The 18,125-nt window shown below is 43.8% G+C and overlaps 1 protein-coding gene and 1 long non-coding RNA gene across 3 annotated transcripts in view; one reads left to right on the forward strand and one right to left on the reverse strand.

The window, feature by feature from the left end:
- The window catches only part of PPM1H (protein phosphatase, Mg2+/Mn2+ dependent 1H), a 134,452-nt gene continuing 117,300 nt past the window's right edge, over positions 974-18,125 (reverse strand). For both annotated transcript variants that reach the window (XM_021385053.1, XM_021385054.1), the window contains exons 9-10: positions 11,995-12,146; positions 974-5,867 (exon numbers count right to left, since the gene is read on the reverse strand). In XM_021385053.1, the coding sequence (XP_021240728.1) occupies positions 5,720-5,867; positions 11,995-12,146 (300 nt within the window). In that variant the 3' untranslated portion in view covers positions 974-5,719. The remainder of the gene's footprint in view (positions 5,868-11,994; positions 12,147-18,125) is intronic.
- LOC110392734 lies at positions 5,861-10,097 on the forward strand. The gene is made up of 2 exons (XR_002434594.1): positions 5,861-8,314; positions 8,870-10,097. It is a non-coding gene; the product is annotated as an uncharacterized LOC110392734 (long non-coding RNA).

Genomic DNA, 18,125 nt, shown 5'->3' on the forward strand with positions numbered 1-18,125 from the left:
TTTGCCTCTTTGGCTACTGAACCAGCCACAACTTCCTTCAGTGGAATCAATGAATTCACCCTTGGTTTTACTCTAATATAAACTAAAAGGGGAATTTGAGACAGGGGTTCCTAAGAAACTGAGGAGGAGAGAAAGCATATTCCAACTACACTGTCATTACACAACTTGCACCCAATTTTTCATACCACAGAGATGATGTCCAATCACTTCACAGAGCAATTTGTTGAGTCAGAACATGGCAACTGGCAAACCGAGCAGTGAAGCACAGTCTCAGCAGCACACAGCTGAGTTCTCCAGGAGCTCAGCTCTTCCTGACCATCCTCTGAGCTACAACAACTCATGGGGCCTCACTGCTAAATAGTGTGAGACCTCTCAAGAGCAACTCACTACAGGAAAGACATCAAGGCCCTGGAGCGTGTCCAGAGAAGGACAGTGAAGCTGTGAAGGGTCTGGAGCACAGGCCTTACGGGGAGCAGCTGAGGGAGCTGGGCTTGTTCAGTCTGGAGAAGAGGAGGCTCAGGGGAGACCTTACTGCTCTCTACAATGACCTGAAAGGAGGTTGTGGTGAGGTGGGGGTCGGCCTCTTCTCCTGCATAACTAGTGACAGGACAAAAGGGAATGACTTTAAGTTGTGCCAGGGGAGGTTCAGGTTGGATATTAAGAAAAAGTTTTTCTCAGTGGTGATACATGGGCACAGGCTGCCCAGGGAGGTGGTGGAGTTACCGTCCCTAGAGGTGTTCAATAAACGTGGAGACGTGCCACTGAGGGACACGGTTGGTGGGCGTGGTGGTGGTGGTGGGTCGCTGGTTGGACTCAATGATCTTAGTGGTCTCTTCCAACTTTAACGATTCTATGATTCTACGATCCTTCACTGGTAAAACAGTGTTCTACCGGTCTGTATTACATGATTAATACACATGGACTCAGATACTCTTCATGACAAAGCCAGAATAATAATGGTTATAGATATGGATGAGTATATATATAATTTAAAATTTTATTTAAAATTTTGCGCATACACTTCTTCAGCATCCTCCTCTTTTTTTCATTGCACTGAAAAGTTTCAAAAAACACAAAATATATCCCTTTACCAAACATTTTTTGTTCTTAGGTTACAAAAAGATTAACATTTCACAGTCACAAAACGTAAGTACATTGGTCCAAAACATCTTCCTCCAGCAGGTCCGCTGTTCTTCAGGACATACAGAACCTGGACAGTTTTATGGGTCTCCAAATAAGATGACTGGTCCAATGAAGGAAAGAAAAAAAGTGGCAGCTATTAAAAAACAAACCAAACCAAAATAAGATACCTGTGAAACAACATCACCAGCAACAGTTAAAAAAATGAAAAAAAAGAAAAGATAATAATGAGAGCGGAGGTGGACAAGGGTATCCTCCTTCAAGTACATCACAGGTAGAAATACAGCAGCACAGTTACAGCATTGTTTGGTCACTCTCTCTATGGCAGCCACATCATTGCATCTTCATCTTGGACACATGGAGAACTATTTACACACCAAGAATGTCCGAGGAACAACAATTCCATATGGTTTGCAACTCATGTTTGATACAAGCGTTGAAATTATTTGCACAAAATGTTAAAAAAAAAAAAAGAAAGCGGAATGCTGAGGCAGGAAGGAACACAGCGGATTTGCTTGGAGCATGTAGTGTTCTTTACAACCTAAAAGCTCAAAGCCAAAACGTCAAGCGCAGCTCTTAGTTCTTCAAAACTATCTTGGAGGCACAGCTCCTACCACACTTCACAGACCTCCCTGTTGCACTTTAACATGGAAGTGACTCCAACACGGAAAACCACTGCTAATAGCAAATGAGGACTGCTTTTCCTTTAGTTGTCAGCCCTCTTGCTCATTCAAATTCCTTGTATTAAAACCAGTTGCTCTCTCCAGCATGAAAATTAGCCCTCTTAGACAACAGACTTCTGTGTTCATAAAGGAAGCATCATTGCATTAATTTAGTCAGTTGTGTGCCTCACTTTAGATGTGGATGAAATTTTGAACTACTGTCTTCATCAAGTTAAGCAAAGATGACTTCAAGCTGTAGTGTGAGAGAAAAGCTGCGAAACAGCTGTACTGCTCTCTGCAACAGTACTCACAGGAGAATGGCAGAAGCTGCTCCTTTTGAGTTTCTAGAAGTTGGACTGGATCAGGCAGCAGAAGGCAGCGTTAATGGCACTGCCTACTGATCTGAACTACAAGGCATGCCACTTCCTTTCCTCGCTCTTGTCCAAGAAATGGTAACCTGCCAATGTACTGGCATGGAGAGTACTACCTACAGAGGTAACCAGGACTGAGGCTCCTTGCTGCTAGCGCTGAAACAATGCTGTGTGCTAACAGAACTTCTTTAGACAAAAAGCCACATTGCCGCCAGGATCAGTCAGTGACTCAGGTGACGTGCCCGGGATCCAAACTTTGTAGTTGGCGCTGAGTGGCCCGCTCCTAACTGAGGAGCTGCACGGGGCAGTGGAGCAGCTTCAAGCCTGAATGGTGACATCCATCCCATGCCCAACGGAAAGGTGCACTGTGGGTCACAGCTCCCCTCTGTCACCAGTGAATTCTAATGCTATGACTCCTCAAATAATGCACGTTATGGAGAGAACGGAAATGCTTTATTATCCTTGCTTCACACATGGTATCTCCCCAGTACATGGCTCCTGCTTCCTATTTGTATCGCTCCTTGGTGCGTGTGTGTATTCATACCATGCCATGAAGCACAGCACAGTGCAGGCGTGTAAGAAGCCCCAAAGGAAAGCAGGCAGAAGTGAAAGCCCAGGTACCAAAGCAGGGAACCACAGACATACCAGAGCCACTCACAGTAGGTAAGACTGTAAACATATAACAGATACCTTGTAAACAAGCAAAACCAAAAGCATCACAGCGTGGTTTCAGCCGCATACATCTGAGCAGGAAGCTTTTTATTACTCTTGAAAATTTTCGGAGTTGATACTAATTGATATTAATTGTTGAGGCTGCAGCTCTGCCCTTTCCAGAAGGGCTCACAGCTAACACAACGTGACCTGGGCAGGCACAGCAGTTGCTGGGAAGCGGGCTGACTGATGGCAGTACCTCAGATGAACAACAGATGCTGGAAGCTGATGCACAGAGCCGTACCACTGCCCGCCAGGTTTTGCTCTGACAACTGATCAGTGAGTTTGGTCCCACCAAGTCACTCTGCTGCCCCATCTCTCTCGGGTTGTGTTTAAAAGCACCACTGAAAGGGGATTTCCACTGCCTTGAAATTTCACTTTTACATTTTGGCAAGTATTGCACTGGAAATTAATTCAACCCCATTGTACTCAGCGGTTTTGTAACGACTGGTATGTTTGTCGACCCCATGACACTAAATAACACAGACTAACAATAAATGGGCACAAAAATATTTGACTCAGGCTTGTAGTTGGTCACGGCAAACGCCAGCTTCGTTGCTGTTCATGTGACTGCGGAGGAATTGCCATTAGTTTCTCCATTAAAGAAAGGACTACACAACGGCATTTGCAAAGAGACAACAGGACTTACACAGAGCACAAAAAGCATGTTGACAAGTTTATTAGGCAAAATTAAAAAAAGAAAAAGAAAGAAAAAAAGAGCACAAAAAGATCTCTTGTTTGAACTTTGAAACATATGTGGGACCATGTGAAAAATACTCTAGACTCCAAACCTGCAAATCTCTTTTCACCCAGGCGCACAAAGGAAAAGAGGTAAAGTGGAAAAAACAAAAAGGTACAAACAGGTAAAGCATGACAACACATAATCAGATATATGATTGATACTGGAGCTCTAGAACATAAAACACCAGTGTTCTGCACAGCTTTATCACATGCAGCCACTGGGGAATGCATGGAACAGTTCTCAGACTAAAATCACTCAGCTGGATGCATGTCTGAGCCATTACACACGCTGCGCAGGCTCATCTCAATCTGAAACTCCTACTGGGTCTAGAAATTAGAGAAAGGGTATTTTAAATCCACTGAGAATGTTGCACACGTACTTTGGATGCAATCAAATAAAGCATCTGGGCTGCTATACCAAACAGCACTATACTTTGTTTATATAGCACATTATAAATTACAGAACTGGCAAGCTCTAGGCCACTCTTGTTCAGGAGAAAGTCTGCGCATCTCCAGGAACACCAAGGACACAGTATCCTCCTCTTAGAGCTGGCAGTTTCTCTTTTAGAAAGGATACAACATCTGTGAGATGCCTCATCAGTGCTCCACAATTAGCTCAGCTCCCTGTCTTCTAGCTATCCAAGAAGTAGCTTTTAAGGACAAGTCAGATTAGCAGCTCCAAAAGAATGAGGTCTGGGACAATACAGGCTGAATCTGACTCCCCAGCTGACATATCTGCCTATAAATGAGAACCTTCAGATTTATTTAGTTTTTAATTGTGGCCAGTAAAGTGAAGAGCTGTCTGTCTGCAGAACAGGCAGCCAAGTCAAGCTGCGGATTTGCTCAGTTGTTACTGTCTTGGACTATTGCTCGCACTCCGATAATGTCCTCGGATTTTCTGTATTTAAATTGACTTAGTACTGCTAAGAAAAAGCTGATGAAGCTAGTCAAGGGCTTGTAACTATCACAGTGATCTTCCGCTCATCAGCCTCAGTCCTCAACAACCAAGAGGACATGAAGTTATTAACTGTCACCTTCTAATCACCAAGTCAAGCAGGCAAAGGTACGCTGAACCATGAGTGAGGCAGGAAGAAGTGAAATCATCCTTAAACAGATCACCAGAACAATACCATCACTTCAAGTAGAAATCCAACTGAAAATACACACAGGAGCCCAAATAAATTTAGAGCTTTTCCATCAGTTGGGGTTCAGTGTGCTCAGAGATCCTTCCAACAGGATAAGGCAGACAGAACCATTCAAAGAATGAAAATCTCTGATCCCAAAGGAACCGGAACCTCCAGGTAAACATCACATAACGCCGAGCTTGCGTGCTCTGTATAAGCATGGTATACACACAACAGGGAGTCTTGACAAATAATTCCTCATACCTGAACAGGACTGTGACCTACTTCTCCTGGACAATTTTGCAGGTGGCTGTTTTAGCTGCAGTAAACAGGCATAGTCACACTAAAAACAATTTCAGTTTTCCTACTAAAATACAGGAGTATAATCTACTGAAGAAGAGACCAGAGGGAAGAAACGGGGATTCAAAGGATTACATCAGTTTGCAGTTGTCCATAGGCAAGTCATGAAAGCAATTTTTTGGAAGAAGAAAACACTTGAGTCTCATTTATATGTATAAAAGTATTTTTAAATGAGATGCGTTCCAAGTCACTGCTCTGAATATTAGGGGTTAGACTTCAGGAGCCTCCTTGGCTTCTGATACCCACTTCTACTTTCACAACTGAAATGGCTCTTCCAAGCTACATGGCAAACTGAAAAAATTAATTCTTACTTCAGGTCTTCACCTGCAGGGATGACAGAATCCACAATACGCTAGCAGCATTTTGATCTCATTCCCGTTAAGCACCAAAACCTTTACTATAGGGGAGTTGTAATCTTAAGGGTTATCTGTAATCATATATAGTCTATGTGCAGAGCCCTACCTTTCGGGCAGAAAAATACCCCTCCAGCATTAGCTATGAATAGACTACATCAATTGGAGATGTCCTGGTCAGATAATCCAAAACACATCGTCTCTTACAGGCCCTTCCCCAAAAGATCCCCTTCCAATAACCACGCTCGATGCTACTTTCACGACTGCTTGTTCCCATGTATTAAAGGAATGACGTAGACAGAAATGTCGTCTCCAGAGCCCAGCCTGTCGTTGGATATTCGCCAGCCCCGGTCCTTCAGCACGCCCCGGGCTCGCATCACCAGGTCCTGCGCCGCCAGTGTGTACCTGGAGGAAGGCAGAAGACAGCTGGTACCATGCTCTAGCCTTGTGAGGGAAGACTGCGAGATGGACATTTGTGACGTACAAGGACAAGCCACTCGGCATTTGAGAAGCAGATAAATGGTAACAATCACCTCCCCTCAAAGCTATCCTTTGTCATTTCCTAACAGTTTTTATCTCAGAATCTCGAGGTATTTCATAGCAATTGTTAGTCAAAAGGTGACCGGTCATTTTGGGTGTTCACAAGTTTTCAGAAAATATTAAAGCACTTCCCTTAGCAAATTAAGTTTCTAGGGGTGGTCTGAAGAACTGAGGACACAAAACAACACCACTCACTCCCTGAGACCTATACACCCGTGGGACGAAACACCTGAAGGTAAATATGGGCCTACTCATTTTGGAGGGACACTGTAATGAAGCAAGTGATTTGAAAATAAGCAATAGTTTAGAATTAGTTTAGCAATAGAAATAAAATCCAAATAGTGCTTTAAACCAAGTAGATAAGCTGTCCATTTTCCTTGTCCGTAAGAAGGATTTTTAGGTCTCTTAAACTGGAAAAGGAAACTTACAGCTAATACAGCCTGATTAACAGAATACTGAATTCCATTCTCATTTATAAGTTCAGTGTTGTCAAGCGCTTAATTTAGTGAAATACTGACAGTTTCCTGTTGCTTCAAAACTGTGCCAGGCTGAATGGCATTGTGCTTATTCTCTGCCCTTAGAAAAGATCAGATGCTGCCTGGGGGCACAGAAAGTGGCGCAGAGACGGTGCTCTGCCCTGCGCCATCCAGAACAGAGAACCAGTTGTTTACAGCTGGATTATTTCTACAGTAAGTCCTAATTCAGCAATCTTTCTGATCCCGACACAACATCGATCAGGTATGTTCTTTCCCCACTGTTACTAGATCAACACATCTGTGCACCAATTCAGAAGTTTCTGCTGAAAGAAATCTCATTATGGATGAACTACTCCGATCAATTCTCAGCCCAACACCTGCCTGAGATGTTTCAAATTTAGTTAGGTGGAGTACAGCTTCTCTATTGGTTTGCTAATCAAAAATAAACAGTTAAGAGACTCATAAGAAAAATAAAACAACAGTTCAATATTGTGCCCGCCTGTATTTTATTTAAAGCTTAAGTATCAGCCTCTGATAGGATGAGGGGCTCTCTATAAAGCCCTCTATAAAGCCCAGATAATCAGAAGCAAAGGCACCTCTGTAATTCACAGAAAGCAGGAAGGACAAAAAAGGTTGGCATTTCAAGATCCCCTTTTCTTGGAAGGATCCCTGGCCAGAATTGATCTGCTCAGATCTATCTGAGGCACAGGACAGAAGAGCATCTTCACTGATCAGAAGCAGTGGGCAAAAAAAGGTGTTTATTAATTGAGTATCCAAGAATTGTTCTAATCCCAGAAAATTTCACCAAAGAATGAATTATTAAATGTAACTGCTACCTAAAGAGACTTTATTTGTTCTCCCAGGTGAAAAATAACCAATTTATTATGTTCCGTTGCTACAATTTTGATTCCTTAAGCTTAAAGGTCTCCTTTGAATCAGGAACAGAGAGATTTATTTTCTCTACTAAGAAGTTATATTCACTGCAAATAAACCAACATTTCACCGCATAAAAGGTTTGATGCTAAGTCCAAGTAATGTTCTATAGAGGTAATGCACTACCTGCTCCCAGTGGTACAGACAGAGTGGTAAACTTTCCAGGCCTTTCCAGCTTTGACACGAGATTTACTTTTAGAAACCGGAGCGGGGCCTGAGGGTCATTTTGCACCACTCAAGGTGCCAACTTGAATACGTACATTGTGCACATGTGTGCACGCTCTCTGCAGGTTCCAAGTTCATCTGCACGAGAGACCTCGAGGTATAACAGCAGGAGGTAACAAGAACTGGTCATACTGTCCTAATAACAACACAAAACTTGGTTTCCTAAGGGAAAAAAAAAACGCATACTTGCATTCCTCTGTTCCCAAATCTTCAAATTAGATGCAGGGCTAAAGAATAAAAGGACTCCACATGGTAAGCGAGAAACTGAAGCATTCACAGCATGAATGCTAGGAGAATTTTGGCTAAGAACATCTTTTTCAAGGGCTTCTCAGCTACTGTCAGAACTTAAGAGAAACAAACAACCACCATCCTGGCAGAAAACTGCCTCGCTTCTTTTCTAATTAGCAAGGGCTCCCCACATCTAAAGAGTACAAAGGAATACGTATTGCTCTGTATTGCGTGAAGATTTGCTGCTTAACGTTTGGATAGGGCAAGATTTTTAAAAAGTCTTTAATAAACCAGAAATTCTCTCATAGACAGACTGAAATACACAAGGAAAGTGGCACACTGAAGCAGAGGAGAAGGAACAGGTGAAGGCAGCAGCAAGGTAACACGTTCCTCTCCTAACACAGAGCTGAATTGGAGCGATGCTGTTCAACTTGGCACTAAAGAGACGGGGTGAGTTTCGTGTACCTGGAGATGAATAGCAGCAGCAGTCCATTATCGAATGCTTTTATTCTCCAGCACTGTGAACTTGGGATTCAGCTGTCAAGACAGCATTAGAGAACTGCTGAAGTAGTTTTAAAGTACCCACTTCCTCCTAATGAACAGTCTTGCTGGAATACAACTTCTGTGTTTTAAGAATATATATATATATATTTTCTCCTGCTCAAGCTTTCAGTATTGATCAGTGAAAGTACTGCAGGAGAAATGGTGACAGCAGGGGTAACTTGCTGCTGTTTGAGCAGCTTCTTATCCCCTCGCACTCAGCAGAGGCAAAGCAGCTCCCCAGCACCCTCGTAAATCTCCGCAAGGGTGAGGGAGAGTGTGAGAGGGGATGAGAAAGGATGGGAGGGAGGAGGAGAAGCAGAAGACTCCCAAGGTCAGTGTGTAAGCCTGTGCAGGTGCAGCTGAAGGAAATGGTCGAGATTCACACTTTTCTTCATCTTCATACTTCTGCAGACAGATGTATGAAAAGCAGTGGTGTGTCATTACCACCTGTTCTTCACTCAGGGTCCCCTTCATGCTCCTGTCTGAACTGAGCCGGCAAAGAAATCCAACTCAAGCTCAGCTTCTTCACTCCGTCACAGAATTGCCCAGCCCTCGCAGAGAAATCACTCGCTCATCAAGACTGTTCTCATCACTCGCTGCCCAGATCCCCTGGGGTTGCGTCTGCATGGCTGGCTGAAGACAGAACCAGCTTTGCTCCTTCTGCACTTGGAGATGCCCAGGCACATGTTACATTTGACAGGATTCAAAGATGTTTTTCTGTGGGTAACAAACACTCATACTTCTGACAGTAAATATCAACAGGAAAGAGTCCCAGGAGCTTTCCCAAGGGCTATGAGCTCTTATCCATCAGGCTGTAAAGCAACTCCTAATTCAAATGGGAGGGATGTTGTTCCCTCAAAGAGCTGATTACATAACAGATAAGTGCTCTGCAGCTCTAAAATCTCCCTATTTTTTTTCCAAGTGTGGTGCTGTCAGGGAATAAGTAGGCTACTGGGTCAGATGGATGCAGGGTCTGCTCCAACAGGTAGGTTCTTCAGAACGCTGCAGAATTATGAAGCCTAGGGGGCAACTCTCTTCCATTTTGACAAGTTTTCTACATCCCTAGAGATTTTACATTTCCAGCTGCTCACCTCACCACAGACTCCAGATGCACCCATCACAGAACTTGACATTTTGTGGGATAACATTTCCTCTAAATGCACTGATAACACTGCAAACACAATTCTCCTGTCACCGACTAGGGAGAAGAATGAACACAACTTCACAGTCTGAGGTGCTATGCTATTGTAAATTCATTAGTTATACCTCATTTGGACCACTGAAGTAATTACATAAAACCTCTCACATAGTACTTTAAACCCTTTAAATATTCTTTATAACCAAACAGCAAGAGTAATTCCACAAAGGTAATTTTCATAAATATCACTGTAAACTATATGAGGGACTGTTCTAATTACCTTTTGCAAGCTGGCATGAGAAATGTCTTGGTGCCACTATTCGTAAGCCTCTAAATGACCTGGCACAAAGTTACTTAAAAGAACAAATTAATTTTCAATTCAGACGTCCATTCGCAGACCTGTAGGTCAAACACTAATAAATGTGTTTGCTCTAACTCATAATACAACAGGCTCAATTCTAGAGTGTGTTATACTCACACTGGTACAAACAGGACTAATCTCCCACAGCTACTGGGGCCAAACTAGCACAAATAAATCTACATCAAAGAAAATATTATTTTTTATGTAGTCTCTGATTTCTTGATATTTTACTTATAATGGATGAAAGATCACTCACCTAGCAGGTAAAAAAGACTGAATAAAGAATTCCAATTCCTACTCCAACAAAAGCATTGGTTATCACCACTGGTGCGAACACCAGAAGGAACAAGACCGACACAGTGCACCCACACTGTATTCACAATGAACAGGCAGGATAAGACAGGATGGTAGGAAGAGTCAACCTTTCCCAGTTACTAGATGAAAATGGAGACGGAGTGGGGCAGAGGTACTACATTATACTAGCTTTTTGTTGGAGGATGCTCAGGGGTGCAGAATTCAGAGAAGAATCTCCCTACCACCTCTGAGTGGTACCAGAGTATAATGGGAAATTGATTGGGTGGGTCCCCTCCTACTGAACAGCCTATCTGCAGAGCACAGTGCCAGGTGCCCTCAGTAGCCATGCCTCATCTCCCGCAGTCGGAGGGCAGAGGAACTTTCATGCCTTGCTGAATTAGAGATGGCCCTGGTTGTCATTAGTGCCCCATCTCCTCTTCAGGGCAAGGAGGAAGGAAGGTCATAGTACTGCAGTTGCAGCTTCACGCTCATCACCCATTCACCTGACAACTGAGTGCTTGCAGCAAAATTTTAGTTTGCATTCCACGGTTTTAAGTGTCCAGATACGAACATACTGCTTGTGATTTGCTTTGGAGTGCCTGTCACTGTAAAACCCAAGTGGTTGCCAGGGTGTCTGTATCCACTCGTTGTCTTCCTCGTTTGCTGATGGAGAACAGAGCTGACCTCATGAAAATGCCTGCTCAGAAATATTAAAAACACAAAGCATTCTGCAACTGGTTTACCCTCAAGAACTGCCACATCTGAACAACTGAAACTGGAACATTAATTCAAGTGAGTAGAACAGCCCTGCATGTTCCCACTTGGCTGCAGCGATTTCCCAGTGCTTATCTCCCAAACTCTGCTTTCTACAGGCCAAGTGGGGTGATCTGAGGGCTCTCTTCCCCCACTCTCAGCCCAATGAGGGGGCAGAAGACAACCATGGCCATCCAAACGTGCATTCTGAAAGGCTTTTCCTTTCAGAACACTCTCTGGAGAAGGATAAAACTATTTCTACTTTCACCATTCTCCATTTTAGAAGCGAGAGGCTTCTGATCTCTAGCGTGACGCTTTAATTCACAGTGACACTGAACTCAGCAGCAGACAGACAGACCAACCCACTCCAGTGCTCTAGTTAGTTGTTTGGAAAGATTTTGTTTGCTTGATGGTGTATTTTAAAGAGAGAAGCTGACCAACTAAGAGGAGATAAACATGGGAAAATGAAAAAGATCATTCTGAAATAAACAGAAACCAGCTACATGAAACAGAATCAAGCTCTGCACCTGTTGTGCCACCGCACCCATTTGGCAGCTGGCAGGCACTGAGCCTGCGACCACACATGGTTTCAAAGGCCACAGTGTGACTTGCAATGAGTGGCACTCACACTGTGCTGTATTTATCCATATGTATAGAGTGAGAGAGATGCTGATAAGGTCCTAGCAAGAAACAACTTTTTAGTGTTAAAAGACTATCCAGGGGTGGAACCCTGTGACTGCTGGAGACAGAGACCTGTTGTCATGTTCTTCTATGACCTCAACCTCCTATGGTTTCTGCAGAACCTACTACAACACAAAAAATGGATCCTGTGCCAAGATACCATGATCCCACAACTTTCCTCTGAAGGCAGGCATTTCTGAGTTATAACAGAAAAAAAAAACCCTTGCTATAGAGACTGTCTCTGCTGTATAAAAACATGCAGGTTTACTGTATGTTACTTATGTCATATATTCTACAGAAATATGTTACCAGAAAGCTCTTAATTCCAGAGAAGCTGGAAAGCCAGGGATGAACACGAACCTGTGGGGATCATCGGGGTCACAGTTTGGCAGGAAGTTAGTGACAGCTTCTGCCACTTCTTCATTTAACAGCACATCCCAGAGTCCATCCGTAGCTAGGATCAGAACATCATCCGGCCCATGCTCATACTGCAGTAGGTCATAGACTCTTACCTAAAACACACACAAAAAAAACATCCATGAAGGAAAAAACTGTCAAATCTGTTTGTGAAGAGTTGCTAAACTGGCTCTGAGATAGCAGGTTGTCCAGGGCATTGAAACCCCTTGGGTCTGTCCCCAGCTCAGCTCTCCAGCCTGCAGCTCCTCCCGGCCCAGCTCAGCCCTGAGCTGATCCAGCCAGAATGGATGCAAGTGTTGCTGAGCAGGGCTGCATGGCTCTGTGCTGCCAGCAGTGATCAAAGCCAGCCTGGTTCTGCATGCAAAGCTCTTCCCTGTTGCTGGCAGGGCTAGTCAAATGGAAGTTGAATAATTTATTTGATGAATTTTTGATATTTTCTAATAAAGTATTCAAAAATAATTGTTTTCATCATTTGTCCGGATCCATTTAACTCTGGCAAATAAATTGTACACGTTCGGAAATGTCTACATAGGAGAAGGCATCTCATTTGCTTCTCTAGACCTGAGGCAGGTACTGCACTTAGGAATTATGCCTGAGCAAGCAAATAGTTCCACAAAATGGAGAGAAACTCTTTACCTGCTCAATTATGAGCATCTTTAAGGTGGGTAGAAACCCATTCTAGACTGGCACAGAAGTGAACCCCCAAGCATATTCTCACAATGCTGTTTTGTTGCAATGCCCGCCGGCTTCCCCACCACAGCCAGGCCGGCCATGGTTGCCAGCATAGCGCAAGGCGCAGCCTGCGAGGTGGAGAAAGCCAGCAGCAAAGGCCAAAGACCCAGAGGCCACCAGCTGAGCCTGAACACGAGCACAGGTCATTGGGAGCGTTTTAAAGTGAGACTTCAGGTGGACGTAACTCTCCTTCCAGCACACGCTGCATTCCAGTGGACACACCGCCCGCCCCTGCGGAACCCAGGCTGCAGTGGGGAGCCTTCACGCAGCCATCGCGGAGCACATTAATTACCACAGCAACAACACCAAATTGAAAGCAGAGTGGCAACCTTGGTGCAGCAGACAGGAGGAAATGATCTGTGCTGAAGTCTGGAAGCGGTGCACCCTGTCACGCAGGCCGTCCAGCCTCGGCTTCACTGACTGCAATAAATGTGTTGGGACAAGCGCTCGGCACAGCCTTCAGATACCGAGCTGTTTTGTTCTCCCTCCTGGTGCACACTCTCCTCAGGAGCAGGAAATGCACATAAAATGCCCAGACCTTTTAATGTAATTATGATTTTATGGGACTGCAAGCAGCTGCGAGGAAACAATCATCTCAACCTCACTACTAATCCTCACTTGTTCGCCTTTCACTCAAAAGCACAAGAAGGTCATTTGTAAAATGTAACCTCACTTCATTATCTAAGGTAGCGGCTGAGAAAAGACTTTGGAGAAGATTAAAGTTAAGGCAAGATACTCTCTTAATTAGAGCACATCGCCTTATTCAGATTGAGAGGGAATACCATTCCAGAAGAGATCCTTACATGCAGCACAGAACTCCTTTCAGGTCTGCTACACAAAAGGCAGCAGTTGCCACTGCTCCCATCTCCCAGAGTTCAGTTCTACCTGTAAGAGCCCAGAGTTGCACCTGGAAAATCAGAGGGTATAGGGGGCAAGCTGGCCACCACAGTGACCAGAAGTGCATCACACACTCTGGTCAGCTCTCCTAAGTACGGGCAAGTATTTCAGATAGCATCACAACTAAAGCTCAGGCATCTGCTCAGCAGCAAGCGTCTCATACAAACAAACAAGCTTCTAACATTGTCGTGAGAAAAAACACACCCACCGTGGCTGACCCACCCAGGCAAAGCATACATTAAGCCACAAGAGCATTTGCTACAGCGCTGGTGTAGCACCACTCTAGGCCAACACCAGAAGCAGATTACGTTACCAAGAGTACATATTCTCCCCAAAAATCTGAAAACAGCACAAAACAAAAAAAACTCCACGCCCCACAACCACTGATATCTTACAGGTAATTTGAGTTACAAGCTAGGATTTCCTAATGGTAAAAGCTTTGTGAACTGAGCACATCCAGAAAGGGGTGCAAGTGAGAAAAAGGTAGAGCAGGGTAGAGCAATAATGGATGGCAGGCTGGTACTCAGGAAAACAGAATGCCAAGGTGACAGAAAACAATGTGGGTCAACTTCAGGCAAGATTCCTGTCTGTTGAAGGTTCAGGTTACACTTACAGGTGCAGAAGCAAGCTAGCTTCTACTCTTTACAAAGCTTTGCTACCAAATCCCCTGAGTCTCCCAGTTCCTTTCAAACCAATCCAGCAAACATCCTTCTTTAACATCTGTGGAGCAACAGGACACTCCTTGAAGGCTTCCACTGTGGTCACCACACTTCTACTACTATCTGACTTGATGTGGAGCAGCTGACCTGTTAACCCATTCATTCGATGTCAGCAATCAGAAAATAGGAAGCAGTACCACCTTGGCAGCACAAACACCCATGACATTAAGAGTTGGGTTACAATAAATGTTTCTTGACTGGTACTTACAGATCTCTGCTGAAATTTAGCCCTGGACACACACCATCAAAGCCTGCAGACACCCATGGACCTTTCTGAACACACAAAAAGCAGTTTGCCATTTAATGCCTTTCTTCATTTTGGATATTTTTTTCTAATATTGCTCACCTACATGCCATCAGAATGAGAATGAGAGAAAAATGCTCTAGGCAAGCAGTGAAAGAACAGGTGGGCAGGTTTTATACTTACATCTCAAACGGATCTACCCACTGGACAAAACCTGCATTTGGCTCAGGCCAAAGATGGCACCAGCTCTGCGAAGGCACTAAGACCTGCTTGCCAGCTTTGTTTCTAGGAGGCGGCAAATGTGAGTCCCTGTGGTGTGAAAACTGTTCCCAACAAAGTGGCACAGGAGCCTGCAGCCATCTGAGGTGCTCCCAAGCAGCCTGCCAGGCGGAATTCAAACCAAACAACAGGCCGCATTCAGTTGCCTGCACCCATCAACCCAGCCTCTTCAATAAATTAAACCCTTTCTTAATTGTATTGTCCCTTTTTATGTGCAGCGCTATCCAGTGCAGCTCCACTGGCAAACGACAAGATCTTTCAATAGCACCCTCCAAGTAATTTATATGTAAATAATAAAAAGCGGGTCCCAACACTACTCCCTGCAGCACTCACCAATTAATCTCCTTTTAGCTTTTTACTGCCACCCTTTGTTTCCTGCCCTATAGCCAATTTCCACTAGACTGTGCCAACTTTCCACTTAGTCTACAGCTTCATATCTTTTTATATTAATAACCTGTGATGCAGAACAGTTTCTCAAATGTTTTTTTTTTTTTTTCAGAAATCAAAGTGCTCAGGCAAGATCATCTACTGCATTTTTATTTTTTTAATTCTCTGATAGACATAACCCTGAAGGACTTCAAGCTACTAAAGCATGATGTTTGGTTCCTTAAACCACCTTGACTCCTTTTGATCAAACGGTACTTCTCGAAGACCTTGCCTTGCTCATTCCTTTAAATGCTGTAATTCTCTAAGATTTCTCCACAAGGCAGATGTGAATCTAAAACAGTTTCCTTTCACATATTTGTGAAGTTGTCAGAAAGATTTCACTAACGCATTTGAAAAGGGAAAAATTCTCCTTGGTTACCCTCTCATCATTTGCTCTGACAGATGACGCTGGGTTCATCGCCAGCAAGGACCAAGTGCTTCTGTCAGAGCCACGCTGCTTCCACCAAGCAGCTGAGCTGAGCTGAGCTGCTGCTTGAAAAATTTCAGGATGAAATTCTGCTTCACAGCTGCAACAAGAAGGCTCTCGCTGAGCCTTAAAACGCAGAATTTCCTGCTGAAAGCTTTCAAATGAGCTGTTCCATTATGAAAAATAAATATTTAATTCCATGCCAGAGAGCCTCAGCCATGGCTTGCCTGCTTTGTGCTACTCCAGTTCATTATAAAAGGCTCAATTCTCTAGAGCTCACCAACCTGCAGAAGTCTTCCATATCTGCTCTCATAACAGCTGAGCCACTGAATCCTGATTACATTTGTCAGTCTTGGCTACAAGACTTCTCCTCCCATAGCCTGGCACTCTATCAAAGCGTAAATTCATACCCCTCCCAAATTACTTCCATGTCTATTTTTGGATGTAGTCGCAGGAATGCACGCCTTTCCTTCAGACAAATTTTGGTGGACATACCATACCAGAATTTTGTCATACGGTGGTAAAAAAAAAAAAACAAAAACACCTTTCTCCCAGATTTGGAAAGGTCATTGTCATTACAGCACAGAAACAGAAGCCAGACTTGGATTCTCCCCATGTCACGACTCACTGTGTGCCTTCACTTCCTGTGCTTCCCCTTTTCCAGGTCTGGAAACCAGACATTGTGCTTCCCTATCTCTACAAAGAGGATTCAAAATCCAGTGCTGCACTAAAGCCCAAATGTGACTGCTGCCTGAGGCCACTGTGTTTGCTTCCAAGTGCCAGGTTTCCCAGATGGCAGCATGAAGACGTTTCTTAGTGCTGGTTTCTATGCAAGGTGTCCACGTGTGAACAGAAGAAGATGGAGAAAAATGTGAGGAGATAAACTACTGGAGCCCTCTCTGGGAAGAGAGGGAAGAGATGGTTGAGAAAAAGAGGTTCAACGGAAAGCAAGTCAGAGCGTATGTTACTTCCTAATAAAATTCAAGTTGTGTGGCTTGTTCTTTTTTTCTTTCCTCCTTTCCCATGTCTCTAAATCAAGGCGGCTGGTGCTCTGTCTTTACTCCTGCTGCCCTAGTAGATTTCTGCTGAACTGAGCTGTGAAGGGAATATGGAAACACAAACAGTTTTGCTTCCCTGTAATAAAGCAGTTAAGAGATCCTGAAACATGGATAGCATAGGAACTGAATGCCATATTCCAGAATTTGCACACGTGCACACACACATAGTACACACAAATTAGAAAAGCCCATGAGAGGCTTTGGTTTATATGCACAGACAAATACAGCAGCAGCAATTGGCAGAGATGACACTGCTGAGATAGTGCACTGCAGCTATTACATACCCCAGAAACAGTGTGTCTCAGCATGCCAGACAGAAGAATAAATAGGTAAAATTGCATCATTTTGCTGGCGCTGAACAAAACCATCAAAGTGATGAGGGCAGAGCTGCTGCCTGGCAGGGAACAGCAGCAGGTCCCAAGTGATGGACACCACACACTTGAAGTGGGGAGAGGGATGGGACCAGACTGATCGCAAGGAAAAGTGAAGAAGGGGCTGTCTCTGGACCTCCTTTTATTCAGGACCAGAAACTCTCAGCATTTCTTTCTAATTTTCAAGTCTCAAAGATGTTCTAAGCAAGGTCAATTTAGTAATTTTCTTCTTTCCTAACTGTGTTGTGTCATTTGTGTATTACATTACAGAATCACAGAATCACAGGGGTTGGAAGGGACCTCAAGAGATCATCGAGTCCAACTCCCCTGCTAAAACAGGTACCATACAATAGGTCACAGTGTGTTTTATTTACTGCTGTAGCAAGCAACAATTCAAGGTCAGGTACTGGGTATGGTTAAAACAACAGAAAGCCATCTGACAGTGGATGGCAATTGGGCTATGGCAATAAAGCCTCCTCTTTTCATGATGGTATGGCCTTGCTTAATATTTTATAGAAAATATGTCACCTATTTCCTGATGTAGGAAGACCAATAAAGTCACAAAGTAAAAAGTTTGCATGTTTATTCATGCACAAAAAACAAGCAAACCCCTTTAGAAGCCTATATATCCCTCACTGCAAGGTCTATGGTGGTTAAAAACTGGAATTGTTTGCAAGTTAAAATGATGGAGACATTTAAAACTGGCTCTCAAACAGGTAAGCAGCAAGTTCACTACCCCATCATAGTAAATATCACATAATCTCCTCTTTATGCCATTATCTGGGAATGTGCAGCGCCACTTCTGCCATTACTTGGGGTTTACACCATAAAGAATTAAGCACAAGATGTGAAGGGGCAGCCAGATGGAAGCATAAAGCACTCTTTCAACACTCTCTTGGCATTTTCCTACTTAGCAGTTGG

The sequence above is a fragment of the Numida meleagris genome, chromosome 1 (genome assembly GCF_002078875.1).
Source record: "Numida meleagris isolate 19003 breed g44 Domestic line chromosome 1, NumMel1.0, whole genome shotgun sequence".
Classification (NCBI taxonomy): Eukaryota; Metazoa; Chordata; class Aves; order Galliformes; family Numididae; genus Numida; species Numida meleagris.